At 31.2% G+C, this 23,578-nt stretch overlaps 1 protein-coding gene and 1 non-coding gene across 2 annotated transcripts; one reads left to right on the top strand and one right to left on the bottom strand.

Annotated features, from left to right (window-relative positions):
- Positions 1–5,174: 5,174 nt before the first annotated feature.
- TRNAK-CUU lies at positions 5,175–5,247 on the top strand. Its single transcript has one exon. It is a non-coding gene; the product is annotated as a tRNA-Lys (tRNA).
- A 7,501-nt stretch (positions 5,248–12,748) lies between these two features.
- LOC123886987 (F-box/FBD/LRR-repeat protein At3g52680-like) lies at positions 12,749–14,609 on the bottom strand. The gene is made up of 3 exons (XM_045936250.1): positions 13,623–14,609; positions 13,335–13,484; positions 12,749–13,239 (listed from the first exon to the last, which is right to left on the bottom strand). Exons 1-3 carry the CDS (start codon positions 14,430–14,432, stop codon positions 12,958–12,960), a joined length of 1,242 nt encoding a protein of 413 aa, XP_045792206.1. The 5' UTR covers positions 14,433–14,609; the 3' UTR covers positions 12,749–12,957.
- Between the last annotated feature and the right edge of the window lie 8,969 nt (positions 14,610–23,578).

The raw sequence follows: 23,578 nt of genomic DNA on the forward strand, positions 1-23,578 counted from the left end.
ATTGATTCAAGAAGAGATCTTTTGGAAACAACGTGCTAAGACATTTTGGATGAGAGATGGAGACATGAATTCAAAGTTCTTTCACGCTGCAGCAACTTCAAGAAAACAGCGAAATAAAATTACAAAGTTGAGAAATGATGATAACATTGAAGTGAATACTCAAGAAGGTCTTTGCACTCTTGGTGTAGATTATTTTTTAGCTCTGTTTAAGGCCACCACATGTGATGTGGACCCGGTGCTTCAAGTTGTGCATTCACGCCTAACTGAAGAAGACAACCAGTTGCTTATTGCTCCCTTCAACGCAGATGAATTTAAGGACGCAGTGTTCCAAATGAATTCGGACAAAGCCCCTGGACCAGATGATTTGAATCCGACATTTTATAAACGGTTTTGGTCTTTATGTGGTAGTGAGATTGTGGATACTTGCAACAAATGGCTTCATGATGGTTACTTTTCGGATGCTCTAGGGGACACTAATATTGTGCTCATTCCCAAATGTGATCAACCTAGAAGTATGAAGGATCTCCGACCGATCTCCTTGTGTAATGTTGTGTACAAGATTTTGTCGAAAGCCTTAGCTAACCGACTGCAGCAAGTCCTCGACAAATGCATATCTATTGAACAATCAAGCTTCATATCAGGAAGATCCATTACAGATAATGTACTTGTGGCATCATAAATCATCCATTACTTGAAGTGTAAAAATAGAGGCAGAAAAGGAGAAGTGGCACTTAAGATAGATATTAGCAAGGCATATGATCGTGTTGACTGGCACTATCTTTTTAGCATTATGAGGAGTATGGGTTTCCATCAGACATGGATTAATTGGATGAAGATGTGTGTTACTAATGTCAAATATCATATTCTGATGAATGATGATAGAGTTGGACCAGTGATCCCAGAGAGAGGTCTAAGGCAAAGTGACCCTTTATCACCTTATCTTTTCCTTTTATGTGCTGAAGGTATGACATCGTTGATAAAACAGGCCGAACAAAATAACTTGTTGCATGGAGTAAAGGTATGTCGTAGGGCTCCAGCGGTCAGTCATCTCCTATTTGCTGATGATAGCTTTCTTTTCTTCAGAGCAAATGATACTGAAACAAATGCCTTAAAAAATATTTTAGATGTGTATGCCAATGCTTCGGGACAGATGATTAATATGCAGAAGTCTGAAATATTTTTTAGCAAAAATGTGCCACATGACTTGAGAACTGCTTTGTCCAATACTCTTCAGGTTACAGAGTGTTTAGGTACCGGAAAATATCTTGGCCTTCCCTTTATGATAGGGAGAAGTAAAAAATCAATTTTCAACTACATCAAAGATAGAATTTGGCACCGTATTTCTTCATGGAGTAGCAAGATGTTGTCTCAAGCAGGTAAAGAAGTTTTAATTAAATCAGTGGCTCAAGCAATTCCTTCTTATTGCATGAGCGTATTTCTGTTACCATCATCCATAGGTGACGATATCGAGAAGATGTTAAATTCCTTTTGGTGGGGATCGAAGGGAGATAGGAAGCATGGGATCCGTTGGATGAGTTGGGACAAACTAACTATGAGAAAAGAATTTGGAGGCATGGGATTTCGAAGTATCCTCGGTTTCAATTTGGCAATGTTGGGAAAGCAAGGTTGGAAATTATCAACCAACCCCGATGCTATGGTTTCAAGAATTTTCAAAGCTAAATATTATCCTAATGGGGATTTTTTGGGAGCGTCCTTGGGGCACAATCCTAGTTATGTTTGGCGTAGCATTTGGTCATCCCGACGTTTGTTGAAGGAAGGTTACCGTTGGAGAATTGGCAATGGCTCTTCGGTTCCTATATGGCATACACCTTGGTTAAGAAATGAAGACAACCCAACTATCATTACTCCCATCCTCAACATTGAGAATTTATCAAAGGTTAGTGACTAAATTGATGTCAATCAAGGTTGTTGGAATAGAAATCGTGTGATTGAGTTATTTTGTGATAAAGATGCTAATGAAATTTTGAAGATCCCACTTGTTAACCTTGGAAGAAGAGATGGGATTATTTGGCGCTTTGATAAAAAAGGCATATATTCAGTAAAAAGTGCATATAGAGTATGTGTTGATGTGATGATTAACAGAGATGTTTGGAAAGTGGAAGGAGATTGACAACAATTATGGGTTTACCTATTCCTCCCAAGGTCAAGAATTTCCTTTGGAGACTTGGAAGGGATTGTCTACCTAATAGGCAAAGATTAATGAGCAAAGGAATTCATGGTGATTTTAATTGTGTTGTGTGTCATAGATACACAGAATATAATTGGCATTTATTTCTTGATTGTGCTGATAGTATAACTTGTTGGCGACAAGTTAATTTGTGGAATGCGTTGCAAAATTTAATGGAAAATGCTGAAGGTTTTAATGATGTTTTCAAACGTATTTGGCACAATTTCACCACTCAACAATTGGTTTCTTTTGCTATGATATCTTGGAGTTTATGACGCAAAAGAAACTTGCAGTTATGGGAGCAGAAAACTGAGAGCACGACACAGGTAATTGGCCGCGCCAATGGTACCCTCCAGGCCTGGCAGCAGGCGCGTCAACCAGCTGACATAGCCCACCCACGACAACAACAGGTCCAAGTTACACCATGGCAACCTCCGCCGCTAAATTTCGTCAAGTGCAACCTTGATGCAGCCATATTTGCTCATGAGCAACGTATAGGCATGTGAGCTTGTCTTCGCGACGACAAAGGGAGTTTTATCTTGGCCATGACAGCACATGAAGATGTGGTAATGACAGCACAGGAAACAGAAGCGTGGAGCTTATATCAAGGTATACAATGGGTTGCTAGCTTGGGTTATAATAAAGTTGTCTTTGAACTAGATTGTAAGATTGTTGTGGATGATGTGAACAAGATGAGTATCAACCAATCGGAGTATGGTTCAATCATTCAAAATTGACGAACCTTACTTCATCACTATAATGACTTCATAGTCGTTTTTACTAGGCGTCAAGCAAACGGTAGCGCTCATGCACTCGCACGAGCAGCTTTATCCCATGCTTATCGCAGTACTTTTAATGTAATCCCTCATTGTATTGCTACTATTATTATGAATGAAATGGCATAAGTTTTCTTTGCGTAAAAAAAAAAGTGCACATTTTAGCAAGACTCTATTTTAATATAAATAAAAATGTAAAAATGAAAATTATTGTACATTTATGTATGCTTCAAAAATATGTATCTCATAAAATAAAAAACAAAGAAAATGAAAAATAATTTTAAAATTCTTTAAAATTATTGTACGTTTATAGCTTATCATTTTTTTTCTACCACTTTATTATTTTAACTAAAACTCACATTTATCTTCTTTTTTTTTAAGCAAAAGGGATTACTCAAATAACCTAAACAAAGACATCACAATTATGTTGGCATCCTATCATTTATCTTAAAAAGTGAGACATCACACAAAATATTATAAAAGAGAAAAGAAAAAAAATGGAATAAAAAACCAGAGGACGACTAGACCAAAACTCAAGCGAAAGCTAAACAAAATACAATTGTCTCATTAAAAATCTTATCTATAAAAGTCAAATGAAAAAACCAGAAGATAGGGAAAAAGAGTTTGGTGCTCAAAAAATTAGCAAAATCTATATTCCGGAAGACAAAATAATTATGTTTTAAATGCTTATAATACAAAATATATCACATTTATTTAAAAAAAATAATGTATCACTGTATTTATAACGTGACTTTCCCCTTTTGTTCGTTATTTTCGCACTCGGCCTTCCCCTTTTCCGGCTCGATTTTCACCATTGCTATTTTTTTTGTTTTTCACCACCAGTTGAATATGGTTCGGGGGTCAGTTCTGGTATCAAGTGGTTTCAGCCCCCTTTCGATCGTAGTTGCGGGGGATCGAACTGCGGTCCTCCCTACTAAGTTCAGTGTCAATCACCACTGAACCAACTAACGATTGATATATGTTTATCTTATTATTGTTTTTAATTTGAAGTATCTTAAATATTAATTTGATATATATTTTACTTCCTATGTATTAATATATAAGATCTTTTTGCAAAATTTTGTTGTCCAATTTTATAAGACCATTTTCAAAGTTTAAAGTGCATTAATTAAAATTTCACAAAAATATTCCTAATTAAATGAAGAAAAGTAGTAATAGATCATTGTTTTTCTCTCTCTCTCTCTATCTTTATAATTGAAGGGTAATTTTGAAAAGAAAATGTATATTATTGTCAAATTTAATGTAAAAACAACTCTTATTAATTATTTTGCATTTGTGAAAGGAGTCTTTGTATATTGGAACGAACGAGGTATTATAAATTAAGAATGTATATTTATATTACTTTACATTTGCAATTTCGTGCATTACTAGAGCATAAAGTCAATTTTCAAGTATAACAACTGGCATCCCAAACCTTTGTAAAAAAAAAAACTAGCATCCTAAACAAATTCTATACAGAGTTTCGTTTTCTAATACACTAATAGATAGATTTGGAAGGGTCTAATCCACTAATTAAGTGAAATTCTAATACACCAATAGTACTAATACTATTGGTCATAATCACGAACAACTGATCCTACTAAATTTTTAAAATAATATTTAATCAATATTGAAAATAATTTTAACAATCAAATTATTATTATTAAATAATTATAACAAATAATTAGAATGGTCAATTCTTTTTTATTTGCTAATAATTGAGGGATTTAAAGAGTAAAGGAGTTTAATTTTTCTCTTTTAGAGAAGTGGTAAGTGGAGGATGTATGTGAATCGAGAAGGATTGTGGTTAATATTTTAGTCGCATTTGAGAACAGTAGAATTAGGGGGGGGGGGGGGGGGGGGGGGGTCCAAAGGCGTCAGTATGATGTACATATTTAATTAGTACCAAAAAGGCATTGGTTTGAGTATGAGACGGCGGTTTAAAGACAATATTAATATAAAAATGGGTAATGGTGAAAATATTTCATTTTACAAGTGAAATTTATGATACTTGAAAATGACATGTTAATCCTATTAAAGGGTTTTCAGTTTTTGCAAGAAAGCATAATTGTTACTTTTTATCTCATAAAAAATTAAAGTGAATTTTACAAAGTATAGAAATTATTAATAAATAAATAAAAGTAAATTGCATATTTGTTCATTCAATTATGTATATTTAAGTATCGAAACTTCATGAATAAAGACAAGTAGCCCGTCTAGCTCAGTTGGTAGAGCGCAAGGCTCTTAACCTTGTGGTCGTGGGTTCGAGCCCCACGGTGGGCGTTCTTTTTAATTTTATCACATTTTAATTTAATTTCGCTCATGGATCTTAAACTATAATAAAGCCCATTACGAATGGACCCAAACTCTTGAGATCATTTTCTTTTTGTCTGTCTTTACCATGTTACACCCTCTCACCAAAAAATATTTCATGTTGACATCTAATCTAAATAAGAATAAAAGCCTTCAGCTAGGCTCCTCTTATTAGATTGTTAGATATTCAAACTTTTTTTTCTTTGAAAAAAAGTAAAAAGTTTATTATATTGTTATAGTACATTTGTTATATTGTATTGTTATTTTGTCACAATTCAAATATAGTATAATTGTTATATTGTATTGAACATTATCAAACCAAAATATTTATATGTTAGGGTTTTTTTTTGTCAGATGTTAGGGGTTATTTTAGTATGTAAAGATTTGATGAGTAATACATTTCAAAGAAAGAAAACTATAATTCAACGGAGCTTTAGTGTTGTTGTATATTATATTTAATATTTGTTGGTAAAATAAATCTAATAATAAGCAATGGATTTTTTTTTTCAAAAGAAAATAAAGTTCACAACACTTATCAATTTCTAATCCTTAAGCAGTTGATGAAGACATTATAAAATTGGGTCCATCTATAAATAAAAAAAAACACGAGAGTATATATTTTATGCTACAAAATTTTTGTATTTGATGAGAGTATATATTTTATGCTACAAAATTTTTAAATTCAATATTTTTTTGTCGTTTTTACGTGCAAATTGATTAAAAATGGTAGATAGCTTTGGAGTTTCATTCAATTATATATGGTGCATTTTAAGTTTAAGTTTCAATTTGAAAAAGAATTAGTTAAGAATAAATTTGGCGAGAAAAATGTCGAACCAAAATAAATAGTGACTAGTGAGAGGTAGGTTGAATTTTCTGAAATATTTAATCTTAGTAGTGGAGGAGTGAACTCAATGACCTTTTTGTCAATTAATTCCCTTTGTTTCTCTCAAAACCATCAAACAACCTTATGACTCCCTAATATAGTGAGAGATATTTAATTTGGAAGTTGTCTTTATAATAGTATAGAAGTATAGATTTTGTTGCAAATATAAAGTTTTAGAGTAAACATTTGCATGGAATCCACAGATGTCACGTTTCAAATTAAATGATTTTGAAGTAAGCAAATTTTTCTTTTACTCTTTTTTGACATTTTTTTTACTTGGGTGTGCATGTTATATAGAAACCATCTATAATAAAGTTCAACTAAACATAAATAATCATAGAAATTAAAAAACATAGTTGACAAAGAGGGGTGGATGAAGAAAGCTACAAAAGGAACTAAACTATCAGGAGTTAAATTAAATAATTTTGTACATTTGCTATATGCATTCCAACAACTCTATTTTGTTTGTTGTCATTTTCAGGGCTAGTCAAACTAAATTATTTGTTGAGCTATAAAATTAATAAAAAAAGTTGACTAAGTAATTGAAAAAAAAAAATCAATAAAACATATATGGGTTCGCTAATTTGTAAGAAGAATATACATACTATGATAAAAATTCATATGAGAATTAATGCAAGATTTTTTTTTGAATTGGTAGTACTTGATTTTTATTTTTCACCACCAGTTGAATCTCGTTCGGGAGTCAGTTCTGGCATCAAGTGGTTCCAGCCCCCTTCCAATCGTAGTTGTGGGATCGAACTACGGTCCTCCCTACAAAGTTCAACGTCAATCACCACTGAACCAACTAACGATTGGTTGTAATACTTGAATTTTGGACCTTCAACTCTTTAATCTTTAGCTCAACTAACTTAACTAATTGAACTACTCATCCTACCACAAAATTAATGCATGATATAATTATTATGAGAGTGCCACAAAATTAAACTCTTTTTAGTTTATCCTAGGCCTAGCACAAAATATTTCAAGGTGGACCCTATATACAAGTTGGTCTTAAACATTTTAGAGGCCTTGTTTTAATATTTAAAGTTGATATTTTCTCTCCCCACCCCCCGTGTTTCTTTTATCCCCCTGAGTTTCCAATTTTGCCCTTGAAAAAACTTCGGTTCGTAGAAACCGAAGTTTTTTTTTTGCCTTGAAAACAAATTTCGGTTTCTAAAAACCGAAATTTACTCTGAATTTGCACTAGAAAAAATTCGGTTTCTGCGAACCGAATTTTTCACAAGGGCAAAATTGGAATATTGGGTGGTATAAAAGAAACACGGGGGGCCCGAAGAGAAAACATCTTTAAAGTTAGTATACAAATATTTAGGGATTCTTAAACTGCGGCCAAATACATTTTCAGAGTTTTAATTCAGTCCTCAAAATCTTGAGACAGTGTTATATAGATGGACCAAGTGGGCCTAATGAGATCATGCCTAAAAGGCCCAAATAATCATGGTCATGGATATCTAAATCTTGCTTCTTTTTTTTCTTCGTTGCTTCTAGGAATGTTCAGTCATTTAATTTTAGGAGTTTCTCCTCCTTGTAATTAGATTCATTTTTCTTTTAGCTGTTTAATATTACTATCACAATATACTTGGTTTTGTCTTTCTTCCTCTCTAATTTATGGAGTTTTGATCCTTGCTCGAAAGAGACCATATTATCCAATTTCTTACATATCACTTAAGTCTTAACCCTTGAGATTAGAATACATAACTTATCATATACCTTGATATTACCAAATAGTAATAATAATGTAAATAAAAAAAACTAACAAACTTACAAGCAAATAATGTTAATTTTGATTCTGAGTTCAATTGGAAAATAATTAGGTGATGTTCGAAATAATATTCAAAATATTATAGGTTTGAGCAAGAAAATATCATTCAAACTAAAAAGCACACTCGAAAGGGTACTTTATCGAATATATGGTTGTGGTATTCGAAGAAGTTATTTCGGATAACTTTTGAAAGTTTAAGATATAAATTTACCTTTGAGAATATCACTGCAGAAGTCTAGGGATTGCTTAAATCAATAGACGTATCAACTACTAAGAGACTCTTAAAGATCCAACTTAAATCTTAGATCGATCAATATTAAGTTCATTTGTTGAAGTGATAAAAATTTGACTATTTTTCGCATTGCTACTTTTGCTTTCAAGCAAATAGCGTCTAAATCTTCTAAACTCGCAGCTTTGTGCAACGATCAATCATACATTTTTTATTTCGCCATGTATATAGTTTACTATGCTATGTCCTTTTTTTTAGTTTAGTAATTTTCCTTCTACTCACCCTACTATGTTGAAGTCTCGAGGACATTTTATTTATGCAGGAAAAGTTATGTTAATAAGTTAACATCTATCACATTGAATGAGTGAACTTTATGAAAATCATTAATGAATCAAAATAACACCATTTTCACGTTCTTCCTCAACTTTTTCATTTCCTTTCTTAAGGATATAGCTCTGTTTTAAGTTATACAGAAGTGACCTAAACAAGGTTCTCACTTCTTTTATGTGTCTTGATGTTTGAGAAGTGAAAGTTTAGATTGTTTTTTAATGGATAACTTGTTGACACCGAAGGAGCCAACCATTATGAAGAAAGTAAGAATAAGGTAACGATAAACAAAATTACTTCTTTGGTCATTCAAGTTCTGTATGGTGTGATGCTCTGCACACTTGAATTTTGAACTTCTTTCTATATCTAAGTTGAACCAGTTTCTTAGATGGTCCATATTAGAATTTTCGTATATCTTGAATTTGACATGTTTTCTTGATTTTTCCAGTTTAGATAAACTTTTGGTTGTTTCTAATTCTATAGATGTTTCTTGGTGCACTAATAATGTTGTTGAAATGACAATGATTTCACAAACACAAATATATATATATATATATATATATATATATATATATATATATATATATATATATATATATATATATATATATATATATATATATATATATTATGAATTTACTCTTCCCAGTAGGTTGACTTTGTTCATTCTTTATGCATTTCGTGATATTTGTACTGTCGTAGTTACACATATTTTCCGTAGCTAGCTGTCTTTGTTCATGATTTCACTTATAATGTCGATGTTGTTGGATTTGCACAACATGTTTGTTTGTCTGTGTGCAGTGCAATATCGTCATGTTTCCCGTAACTAGCTGTCTTTGTTCATGATGTCACTTACAATTAATACCAAGTTTGTTAGTTGCTGCTAATGTGAAATAAATGGGAAAAGATATCGGTGATGTTTGAACCTCTATTGTCTGCTGCAGTTTGTCCTGCTTTGTTATCAGCTGGTTGATTAATCTAGCATATAAGAGGCAAAAGGTGAAAATAAAAATCCAAAGGCTCAGAATCACACAGGAGAAGCAGCAGTATAAAAAATGCAGGAGGGGATCCATTTTCGTGATGTTTCAATTCGAGATCAAGCAATTAGTGACGCATTTAGCGTTTTGGACCAGTTAGGTGGTTTGAAGTTTTGTTCAAGATAAGAGAAGACAGGAATGAAGTTCTCACATGAGGACTTGTAATACAGTACATGTCTTTATACGATGATATTCTGTAATACAGTACTTGTTTTGACTAAATTTGGTGGTATAATATTTTTATGCAATTTACATGTCTTCATAGACCCTTTGTTTTATTTGGAAAGAAAGAAATGCTCAGCCACCAAAGTATCAATGTTAGTTTCTTTACCGTAAATCCATCACCAAATATCTGTATATGATGCAAACAAAACATCCAATTTCATTTGTGGCATTGTACTATTTTGGTTAATGATTTTCATGTATTATTACACACAAAAATGTACAATGTTGTCAGTACCCCACATAATAATATCCCAGACAAATATGGAAGAGATTGAGAACCTCTTCAAGTAGATGACACATTTCGGCATTATATTGCGTCCGATAAATATAACTCAGTAGATATTTGATGTGTTGGGACAAATGTTCTGATTTGTGATTCTGAACATTTAATATGTGTAACTCTTGTAACTATGTTATTTGACAAAAATAAATCACAAATGTTGGATTTTAAAATATCTTCATATATATTAATGTGTGTGACTCTTGTAACTATGCTATTTTGACTTGTGTTTTAGTCGCAAATGTTTCGATTGCTAGAAAATATACCAATGGCAAACTTGAGAAACACAAATTCATATATTACACACTTATAGGACTATAAAACAACTGCTGGAAAATGATAAACGGTAACTCAATTTCAAAACAATACTCAATAAGAAAATAGTAAAAAATAGAATTAAGAGGATCTAGAATAAATTCATGATATAAGAGAAACACAAATTCATATATTACACACTTATAGGACTGTAAAACAACTGCTGGAAAATGATAAACGATAACTCAATTTCAATTTCAAAACAATACTCAATAAGAAAATAGTAAAAAATAGAATTAAGAGGATCTAGAATAAATTCATGATATAAGAGAAACACAAATTCATATATTACACACTTATAGGACTGTAAAACAACTGCTGGAAAATGATAAACGGTAACTCAATTTCAATTTCAAAACAATACTCAATAAGAAAATAGTAAAAAATAGAATTAAGAGGATCTAGAATAAATTCATGATATAAGAGAAACACAAATTCATATATTACACACTTATAGGACTGTAAAACAACTGCTGGAAAATGATAAACGGTAACTCAATTTCAAAACAATACTCAATAAGAAAATAGTAAAAAATAGAATTAAGAGGATCTAGAATAAATTCATGATATAAGAGAAACACAAATTCATATATTACACACTTATAGGACTGTAAAACAACTGCTGGAAAATGATAAACGGTAACTCAATTTCAATTTCAAAACAATACTCAATAAGAAAATAGTAAAAAATAGAATTAAGAGGATCTAGAATAAATTCATGATATAAGAGAAACACAAATTCATATATTACACACTTATAGGACTGTAAAACAACTGCTGGAAAATGATAAACGGTAACTCAATTTCAATTTCAAAACGATACTCAATAAGAAAATAGTAAAAAATAGAATTAAGAGGATCTAGAATAAATTCATGATATAAGAGAAACACAAATTCATATATTACACACTTATAGGACTGTAAAACAACTGCTGGAAAATGATAAACGGTAACTCAATTTCAAAACAATACTCAATAAGAAAATAGTAAAAAATAGAATTAAGAGGATCTAGAATAAATTCATGATATAAGAGAAACACAAATTCATATATTACACACTTATAGGACTGTAAAACAACTGCTGGAAAATGATAAACGGTAACTCAATTTCAATTTCAAAACAATACTCAATAAGAAAATAGTAAAAAATAGAATTAAGAGGATCTAGAATAAATTCATGATATAAGAGAAACACAAATTCATATATTACACACTTATAGGACTGTAAAACAACTGCTGGAAAATGATAAACGGTAACTCAATTTCAATTTCAAAACAATACTCAATAAGAAAATAGTAAAAAATAGAATTAAGAGGATCTAGAATAAATTCATGATATAAGAGAAACACAAATTCATATATTACACACTTATAGGACTGTAAAACAACTGCTGGAAAATGATAAACGGTAACTCAATTTCAATTTCAAAACAATACTCAATAAGAAAATAGTAAAAAATAGAATTAAGAGGATCTAGAATAAATTCATGATATAAGAGAAACACAAATTCATATATTACACACTTATAGGACTGTAAAACAACTGCTGGAAAATGATAAACGGTAACTCAATTTCAATTTCAAAACAATACTCAATAAGAAAATAGTAAAAAATAGAATTAAGAGGATCTAGAATAAATTCATGATATAAGAGAAACACAAATTCATATATTACACACTTATAGGACTGTAAAACAACTGCTGGAAAATGATAAACGGTAACTCAATTTCAATTTCAAAACAATACTCAATAAGAAAATAGTAAAAAATAGAATTAAGAGGATCTAGAATAAATTCATGATATAAGAGAAACACAAATTCATATATTACACACTTATAGGACTGTAAAACAACTGCTGGAAAATGATAAACGGTAACTCAATTTCAATTTCAAAACAATACTCAATAAGAAAATAGTAAAAAATAGAATTAAGAGGATCTAGAATAAATTCATGATATAAGAGAAACACAAATTCATATATTACACACTTATAGGACTGTAAAACAACTGCTGGAAAATGATAAACAGTAACTCAATTTCAATTTCAAAACAATACTCAATAAGAAAATAGTAAAAAATAGAATTAAGAGGATCTGGAATAAATTCATGATATAAGAGAAACACAAATTCATATATTACACACTTATAGGACTGTAAAACAACTGCTGGAAAATGATAAACGGTAACTCAATTTCAATTTCAAAACAATACTCAATAAGAAAATAGTAAAAAATAGAATTAAGAGGATCTGGAATAAATTCATGATATAAGAGAAACACAAATTCATATATTACACACTTATAGGACTGTAAAACAACTACTGGAAAATGATAAACGGTAACTCAATTTCAATTTCAAAACAATACTCAATAAGAAAATAGTAAAAAATAGAATTAAGAGGATCTAGAATAAATTCATATATAAGAGAAACACAAATTCATATATTACACACTTATAGGACTGTAAAACAACTGCTGGAAAATGATAAACGGTAACTCAATTTCAATTTCAAAACAATACTCAATAAGAAAATAGTAAAAAACAGAATTAAGAGGATCTAGAATAAATTCATGATATAAGAGAACAAAATGATACAAAGCCTTTCAAAGCAAAAGTTTATATGTTGCAGAGCCTCTTTCGCAGGAAGATAATTTCTTTAACAATCCTTGCTTTGCCTCTAAATCGCGAAATTTTGTATGGATTTCCATAGTATCTAGTACTTTTGAGTTCTCTATAATGTATTTCACAAATTTGATAAGAAAATAGTTGATGCCTCTGAAACCTCTAATGCAGCATGTTTTCAATTGTGACAAAAGACACTCTGGAACAATTGATGGAATTTTCCAAAACTTGTCTGTATACCTTTGAAAAGCATCAATATCATCCTAACAACAATTCACATTTTCTAATATAATAAAAAAACATTGTATTGTAGTTAAGGAAAGATTCAGAAATAAAAGAGTTGAAAAAATTATCTAACCCGAATGATAAGACTTTGTAGTTTGGGAGAAAGTTCAAGCATTGCATGCACCCACTTCCACCTCGGGCACACAAATACAGATCCAAAGTGAAGCTCCAAGTGAGTCAGATTTGGAAACTCAGGCAATTGAGTCCAACATGTATACTTGAGCTGCAATATATATATATATATATATATATATATATATATATATATATATATATATATATATATATATATAGTTACACAAGACGCAATATTAAAAAGAAATCACAAACAACTTCATTTATTTATGAGTTAGATTCATACCGCTTTGCCTACATAGAGGATCCGTGCTTTACAAACAATACTAAATGGAACAAAAGATTTAGATGGGATCCTTGCTTTGATCAAATTAGGTAAAGCTGCAAAGTTCATCCTCGAACCATCTTTCCTCCTCGAACCATCTTTACAACGGTAGGGCTTTGGGAAACCTTTCATTAATTCCAAATCCTCCAATACAGGACAACTTAACAAAAACTTTATTAGATTATCATAGAAAAAACTAACCTTACTCAAATGGAGAGTTTTAAGACTAGGTAAATCTAAATCAACCTTATCAGAAATAAGGGTCCCCGAATAGTTGTTCAACTTAAGAACCTTTAATGTTCTACAACTAAAAAGCTTAACAGGTAGTTTCATCGAACAGCGAAGATGAAGACAACCGTCGAGGACCAAGTTTTGTATTCCTCTTTGCGATACATAGTCAACAATTTTATCGATAACAGGTTGGTAATTGGAATAATCATCTGTAGAAGGATCTTTGAAGGAAAAAGAATGGACGGGTAGTGTAATGGCTCGCCGGTTGTCCATTATTGAGTACATTACACTGTGAAGGAGGCGATTACAACTATTGAAGTCGTTGGAATCAAAGTCGAGAGCAAGAACAGAGAGCCACAAGTATCTCCATCTCTTTGATAGGACACTTGTGGTTGCAGCAAATTTGGTTGGAAACGAATGAAGTATATTACACAGAATTGGATCCGGCAAGTCGCTAATTCTATCTAGTGTAGAAATTGACTGCAGAGAAGATGACTTGTTCATCCTTCTCTTTTTATTTATACGAGAGGAAGACGGCATCTTTTTATTTATATGAGAGGAAACTGATGCGCCGTTTCACTTCTTCTGTTATTCAGATTAGGGTTAGTTTCTAGTGACAAAAGATAAGGTTTGCTTATATACCTAAGGTTGAGGTTTTGTATAAATGGGCTGGAGATTTGGGCTTAGACAAACTTAGTTTTTGAGAAACAAAAAAATTTCCTACCCCAAACAAATTTCTCTTTACCCCAATATATTTTATAGGGGAAAATATGCTTACCTTCCCGAAGGGAGTCAGATCCCATCCAGTATGTGTATGCACCAGTAATTCCAGTATATCGCTTGGGTGTATGACATGTGGAAAATTGAAAAATTAATGGTCCAGATTAAAAGTTTGGAAAATGGTGGTAATGATATCATTGCCTTCTTCTTTATTCAGAACTAGTTTAGGAGGGTGTATTGGATTGAGATTTTATTGGATTTTAAAAGATTTTTTCACAAGGGCAAAATTGGAATATTGGGGGGTATAAAAGAAACACGGGGGGCCCGAAGAGAAAACATCTTTAAAGTTAGTATACAAATATTTAGGGATTCTTAAACTGCGGCCAAATACATTTTCAGAGTTTTAATTCAGTCCTCAAAATCTTGAGACAGTGTTATATAGATGGACCAAGTGGGCCTAATGAGATCATGCCTAAAAGGCCCAAATAATCATGGTCATGGATATCTAAATCTTGCTTCTTTTTTTTCTTCGTTGCTTCTAGGAATGTTCAGTCATTTAATTTTAGGAGTTTCTCCTCCTTGTAATTAGATTCATTTTTCTTTTAGCTGTTTAATATTACTATCACAATATACTTGGTTTTGTCTTTCTTCCTCTCTAATTTATGGAGTTTTGATCCTTGCTCGAAAGAGACCATATTATCCAATTTCTTACATATCACTTAAGTCTTAACCCTTGAGATTAGAATACATAACTTATCATATACCTTGATATTACCAAATAGTAATAATAATGTAAATAAAAAAAACTAACAAACTTACAAGCAAATAATGTTAATTTTGATTCTGAGTTCAATTGGAAAATAATTAGGTGATGTTCGAAATAATATTCAAAATATTATAGGTTTGAGCAAGAAAATATCATTCAAACTAAAAAGCACACTCGAAAGGGTACTTTATCGAATATATGGTTGTGGTATTCGAAGAAGTTATTTCGGATAACTTTTGAAAGTTTAAGATATAAATTTACCTTTGAGAATATCACTGCAGAAGTCTAGGGATTGCTTAAATCAATAGACGTATCAACTACTAAGAGACTCTTAAAGATCCAACTTAAATCTTAGATCGATCAATATTAAGTTCATTTGTTGAAGTGATAAAAATTTGACTATTTTTCTTTTTTAAAGGCTACACTTTGTAAAACAAAAAAATGCCACACATTGAAATTTAAATACAAAAGTGCCACACTTTTGATTTTGAATATTAGGTGGCGGAAGTAATATTCAAAATCAAAAGTGTGGCACTTTTGTATTTAAATTTCAATGTGAAAAAAAATTAACAAAATGGCTAAAAATTTCTGTCAACATGTAAATTTGCATGAAAGGGTCCTCCAGTTTCCTATACACACTTTGTTCAATTCAATTATACCTATACAAAATAATAAATCAATTCATGTTTCAAATACAAATATATGCACCGTGATCCCCTGCAGTCGGAAAAAAATAGCATTCACGCAATCAACATGTTCAGAGTCATAAAAAATTGGTTTGTCTTGTGCTGAGTAGACTTTTGTTTATATAAATATCTCATTTTGGCTTGTTAAAAAAAAAGAGTCATAAAAAGTTTTATAAAAACAAAATCGAATATGTATTTTTTTTTTCTTATAAAATGTTAGATAAAGATCGTACAACTCCAAACACAATGACTGCGTGAATGCGTCTCCTTCTAACGGCAAAGAATCTGTTTTTCAAAATATTTCTCTATCTTTCATGCCCTTTAAATAAGCATTATAATGATTTGCGTCACTAGGGATGGATCCAGAAGCTTATCAAATCGGAGGCCGAAAAATAGTAAAATAATAATAAAAATGAATGTAGATTTTTCTATTACACCTGTCCATGTAATTTTTTTTAATGTTATGGTGTTATACGAAGTTGTTGTTTTAATAGTGACTAATGATTAATCGCCTCCGGGAAATATGTGGGAAAAAATAAGTTTTTCCCCTCAATCGAATTTTGTTCATACACAAGAGCCAAATATGAAACTTTTGACCACTTACTTAAGAGACCCAAAACTCTTACCACTCGAAACAACTATTTTTTTGTTTATTAAAAGACTACATTTTTAATAATTCAACACTTATAATTGTTCGACAATATAAATATTTTTGCACTGTAAATACATATCAATTAAATTCTTATTTATATAATGTAAATGATAAATAATAGATATATTTACAAGTTATAATATACTAATGATATATAATATATTATTATATATATGTATGTATATAGATGGGGGAGGGGGTCTTGGCCACTACTTGCCCCCTCCAGGTCCGTCCCTATGTGTCACTATTCGCTTTAGTGCTAACTAAATAAACAATAAGAAGAGGCCAAACGCATTATGCAAGAACTCTCTGAGCTTTCATTACTTTCAAACACATAAAACTTCTTTGGTGAGCAACTTTTTAGGCATTTTAAACACTTGTGTTTAAAAAGTTACATGCATAAAAAGCAAATTGAGACCGAGAAGGAAGGTTCATTTTTGGCCAAATTAAGAACAATATATTTCCCATCTAAGCTATTTCTGTCAATACTTTAAATATATGTCATTTTCCTAATGATAATGGTTGCCTATTTGCCTTAATATTTCACAAATTTAATATGTAGGTTGAAAAGGAAAAATGGTCATGTTTCATGTGATTACATTATTACAAGTTTTATATATTACTATTACCGTCCAATCTTATTTTTCTTTGATCAAGTATATAAAATTATTAACCAATAAAATGGGTACACATAGTTAATGAGCTTCCCCTAAAACGAGTTGTTGGGATAACCCGAATTCGATTCTTGGTGGGAATAATTTTTGGCCAGGTTACTTACGTCGCGGTCGAACTCTGTTTTAATGTTTACTGTTTAGGCCTCTACTACATTGTGATAAATTGTTGCTCTACAAATTTTATTTTCAGCTTGTATAACTCAATTAGCAATTTTGCAATTGTTAGACCGAAATTATGTTAAGAATTCTAGATTTCCGGGACCATTTCCCCGATGAAAATCACAGAGTTAACACAATAAAAAAATATAAAATTATCGGTGAACACTCGTTACCTCATGATTTGTTTGAGAGTTTGGAGAGGAGAGAAGGAGTTTTTTTTTTTTTTTTTTAAAAAAAAGGGTATTGATGAAGGAGTTAGTGACTAATAAATGATAGTTTTTATATTTAATTATTTTAAAGTAAATTTAAATTTTTACTTACCAATATCCAATTTTTTTTCTTTCATGGTATCAAAAAGTTAACCGTGACCACTCCAATACTTTAAAATTTCATTGAATATTTTTCATAGGCAATTGTTAGTAAGATAGGTGGTTATGTTAGTTTTTGTGGTCGAATTTGGGTCCTTCTTTAAAACTCCTACAATTTCTCTTAGCTCATCAAAGAGTTTTATTATGTACGTACGATCAATATCTAAACTCCAATTTTTAATATCACGTCAAAAAAAAGTTATTAAATTATTTTAAAGTGAATTTAAAATTTTGATTTAATTTTGCTTTGGGTATCAAAGAATTCTCTAAAATTATTTGAGAGTACAAAAAATTTGCATAGAATATTCCGGACGTCACATAACAAATGGTTTGAAGTCAGCAAGTTTGTAATTTTACTTTGGTGCAGCATGCATTTATAGAAAACAATCTATAAAGTTCCACTAAACATAAATATATAATTCCATAAATTAAACAAATCTTGTTGACAAAGAAGAAAACTACAAAAGGAGAACTGATCTATCAAGAATTAAATAATTGAGCACGTTTGCTATGCCTTCTAACAACTCTATTTTGTTTGTTGTCATTTTTAGGGCTATATTCAAACTAAATTATTTTGTTGTATCATTATCAATTTGTTATTCATGAATTTATTTCATAAGATTTCTTTTAGTTTTAGTATTTTAATAATTTAATTACTTACTATACAAGTTATTTTAAAACTAATTATTTTTTTATTATATGTTTGAATTAAATGTTCCTTTTAACAGTAGTGCAAGATTTGAACTTCAATCTTTTCGTGAGAGCGGCTCTATAGACTTTATTTTTAAGCAAGAGCGAGCTCTATAGATTGCTACTTTGAATTTTTCACTTACTTTTATCGAAGAATAATAATTCCCTATTTATATTTCTTTTACACTTTTATTGATGACAACTAATCATACAAATTGTCCCTGATCTCAACTAACACTAGCCTTCGTGTTAACAAGTGTAACTGAAGGCACGTAGTTATTCGAGCTAAGCCACATGGTCTGCTACGATACAAATATATAAAGAGTCAGATCAAATGATATTAAGGTGTCAAACATAATAATATGACACATTCGATAATTTTTTATCAGATAAATAATCGTCTTACAAAATTGACCGTTTGATTAAAATATATTATAATATAGATATGCCTATAAAATATGACATTAATCAAAAATCATTTAATATGTCAATGAAATACATAAAAATGTCGAAATAATTCAATTTTTAAGAGAGAAATGATGTTAGTTATAAGATCTTTTTCACAAAAGCACAAGATCAATTAAGAAAAATATTGTAGTTTTTGGATTAAATTTCTCAATAATAATATACGTTCTCTTTCTAAAATTATTATCATTCAATTTTTAAGAGAAATAATAATTTTTTTATTTCTCTTCATTTAATTAGGGATATTTTTGTGAAAATTTAATTAATACACCTTAAACTTCAAAAAATGTCTTACAAAATGGAACAATAAATTTTTTAAAAAAGATCTTATATATTACTTATTTTTCCAATTCTAACATCTAATTTAACTATGCAATTATGATAATAGTGATTACATCAATATACTCCTTCGACTCGTCTTTACTATAAGAAAAATTTCACATTTTAGATACATTGAAAGATCGATGTATCTAGACTATTAATTTAAATACATCAATCTTTCAATGTATATTACATATTTATAAATTGAACTTTTTCTAATATTAAAGACCAGAGGAAGTATAAAGCATCACCGTAACAGAGACATCGTTAACCGAATTATTATTACTGGTGGTACAGGTTCAGCCTTGCAGGGACAACAACGCCATATACAGGCGGATACCGAACACAACTGATTTTTTCTCAGTTTAGTCCGCTTATGCGGTTTTGCAGAATAGAAACGAGATGGCTATGATCGACTCAAATACGACAACAACATTGAAGAAGCTTTAGTTGAATATATAATGTTCCGTCAAAAGGAGGAAGAGGTCATTCACCATATTTTCTTTATTTGTCGAGTTACTGTTCAAGGGTGGCACTATATATTTAGGTGGTTGGGCACAAGGTTTTTACCTTTTTCAAGTTGTTTCACAACATTTTACATTGTATGGAGATATAGCAAAAATAGCAAGCGATTTATATGGTTGATGACGTATGCAAAATAATATTTTGTTTAGAGGAGTTTTGTGTTAACATATCTTTCTTAGTGAAAATTATTTCGTTGTTTTAGTTTATAGGCCGAGGTAGTAATGTCAACTTAGCTTTTTCTGATTGGTGTAACAATCCTTTAGTTTGTTTTCAATGTATATGAAGTGGTTGTATTTGAATTGTAAGGGCTTAGTACGCATTATAATCTTTATAATTCAATTTTTGCTTATAAAAAAAAAGTCAATATATAAAGAATAATTTAGTAAAAATATCACCAATTTATGAGTGCCAAATAAATTAAAGTTAATTCCTTCAATATGTCCTTCTCTTGCATACCCCAAAGAGGTGAAACTTTGGAAGAGAATGAATAAATCACAATGGATATAATAAATAGTATTAAATAGCACATTGAGCCAGCCATCTAATAATGCAAACCACACTCACAAGGAAAACTTGTGAGCGTTTTTCAACAACAAAAAAAAAGTAAAACAAATTGAGTGTTGAGAACAACAAAATTGAATCAGCTTTAAGCAAGGTCCATAAAAAAGAGTTGTTATGAATCATGGAATCGAAGGGATAAAAATCATAAATGTCGGCAAGATAGAGTGCATAAGAGTATTCATGAGGAAGATACTCATAGAAATTCATATTGAATGAATATAGATTGATAAAAGAATGAATAAAATGTACAAAGGATGGCTTATTTATATGATTATTTGGAGTAACTAACTCCCTAACTAACATTCTAACCTCCTAACTAACTTGATAATCTATCAACTAACTCTAGTTGATTAACTATCAAACTATATTCTTAACATCCTCCCTCAAACTCAACATTGGAAAATTCACCAATTTGAGTTTGGAATACAATGAAAATACAAATGTGTAGAATACCAAAATTACACAATGTACTAGTAAAGAACTAAACACCTAAACAAATCATAAGAGTAACATTGTTGCCACAATGTGTGTATGTGAAACTCAAACAAAGGGAAGTGCCAGACCAAAACTTCTACTAGAACATGATCTTCATTCTAACACAATTTTCATCTCTGATAACAAATCTCAGCACCTTATCATTGTCTGGTTGATAAACTGAACAAACTTGCACCAATTTAATCTGAACCAATTACATTCAGCCCATTGTCTAGAAGTAGAATTGTAGGTACGGGTCCAAACTTCAAACATTTATAGGAAGCAACATAAACTTCAACAAAATAACTGTGCAGACCCCTTTACTCCATAAACTAGAGCAATATGATGACTATTTCTCAGTACCAGTGATATAAAAGATGCAAATTAACCTTAAAAAAAGGACATCATCGTGGAGCTCCATAAGGTATGCAATGGACCCAAAATGCTCAAAACAATTTCCAAATAACCCAATTGAAGGCATGACAGACCAAGAAATATAACTTGAGCAATCAATTATTAAAGAGTGTTATGAAAGCTTCACACATTTGCAGCTATCTTCTCAAAAATACCACATACCAAGCAGGCCAAATACAACAACTAACATAATCAATTCCAGATTTTTGTCTTCTCAAATCAAAACCTTTAGAATTCAAAACTGAACTCAAGAAGCAAAATAAACTCATGCAGTAAAACGTATCTTTCCAATCCTTCACTTTTCAATTCTCAAACTTATCTTCAATGAAAACTTTCACAAACTATTGGGTAAAAGAAATTAAGGGATCAAATTGCTCTATGTCTTGAACCAAAAAAAAGTTGAGTCAGGCGCATCAATTACGGTTAGAGGCCCACTACCATACTTCCAAGACACAAGGCATCTTAATATCAATATTCTTGGAAGTATCAATCCAATCAATAAGAACATTTCCACGTAAACATGCAATTTTCAATTAGACAAATAATCTCCATGCTAAGTTGAAATGCATAAAAGAAATCCACAAGAAACTGTGACTTTACTTCATTTGCAACAAAGTCTACACTATTCACGATTGAGGCAGCAATAACAACTAATCATCAATCAATCTTGAATAATGTTGCATAACCAAAACTTGAATCATATGTTGCAGAACTGACCTCTATATTGTAATATCCCCCCTCAAACTCATAGAAAGAGAATTCGTGGTATGAGTTTGGAAAACAGAGATGACATAGGAAAATTCCGCCAGGATCGAAGGGAAAAAGTGAGATTGAATCGAAAAGGGACACGACAGCGAGCATTATATTGGAACGGTAAATCACTAAGATGAATCCACCGGGATCAAAAACTGTGATGCCTAAAGCATGATGGTGAGAAACAAAAATGATGCTCTCTGACGAACACAATAGCAAATCAGAAAACGGCTCACCTTTCTTGCTATCCTGATCTTGATCCTGCGAGAATCGGACGTTACCGTCGTGTTGACGCTTAATCTTGATCGGAGAAGAGAACGCTTTGACACATGATTGATTCAGCAATGTCATGCTAACTTCATAAGAAACAAATTCGGTTTCAAGATTCTTCGGTTTCTCGTCTTCTTCCGAAGCGGTGATGGTGAAATCGACATCACTGCAACAAGAATAACCAAGAAAACAAGTAATCTCCCCAATCTTGATGGAGAAACCATCAAAATCTGATGCAATCGAAGGAATAGAAACCGGAATGATTGGACTTGCGAAGCTACCAAAAAGGATTGAACCATGTGAAGTTGAAGATTCCGGATCTTGAGGAAAATTGCTGAGAATTTCAACAACAGCAGATTCATCTTCTTCACAACTTTCAGAATCGTAAGCGGAAGCACAATCATCTTCATCCCTCGGGTATTGCTCTGATACCATGTTATGAATCATGGAATCGAAGGGATAAAGATCATAAATGTCGGCAAGATAGAGTGCATAAGAGTATTCATGAGGAAGATATGTTGGAACAAAATTGATTTAAAAATGTTTGCCCCTAAATCTATAAAGGTTTTGATGATAACAAAGTATTAATTAACAATTGGAAGGACTAAAAATTTATTTTAAGTGTGCAGATATAAGCATCATATAAGCTCTGAGTGAAGTTCAGAGGATGAGAATTCAGAAGTTCACAAGCGCTCAGAAGATGTTAGACTTCAGAAGTTACAACATTCAGAGGATGAAGACTTCAGAACTTCTTGTCTGTCTACAAGCTTCATCAACCTCTGAAGATCTCTTTGAAAGCTGTAAAGATTCCCTTTGCTAGTCAACTCTTCTACCAATGGAGAAAAGGACCTTTCAAGCCTGATCAGTTCAGCTACCTCTGTTTTGTCTGTCCTAACCTGAGAACGTGGGTCTTCAGTTTTGTTAGCTGAATAAGGAAAGTCTTCTCTGCAGTAGTCAAAGTAACTGAAACTCTTTCTTAGTTTTGGATACAACCAAACTGCATCAAGACAGACTGCTTGAAGACAAAAGGTTATCAACTCCAACGGCTCCTTCTGCAACGACTCTTTTCTAGTGGTATATATACTAGAAGATTCAGCTACAACAAATATAACAATAATCAAGAATTGAACGTGTGCTGAAAAAACTCTGAACTCTGATATACAAGCTCTGAACCTCTGTCAAGTGTTT

The sequence above is a fragment of the Trifolium pratense genome, linkage group LG5, assembly GCF_020283565.1.
Source record: "Trifolium pratense cultivar HEN17-A07 linkage group LG5, ARS_RC_1.1, whole genome shotgun sequence".
NCBI lineage: Eukaryota > Viridiplantae > Streptophyta > Magnoliopsida > Fabales > Fabaceae > Trifolium > Trifolium pratense.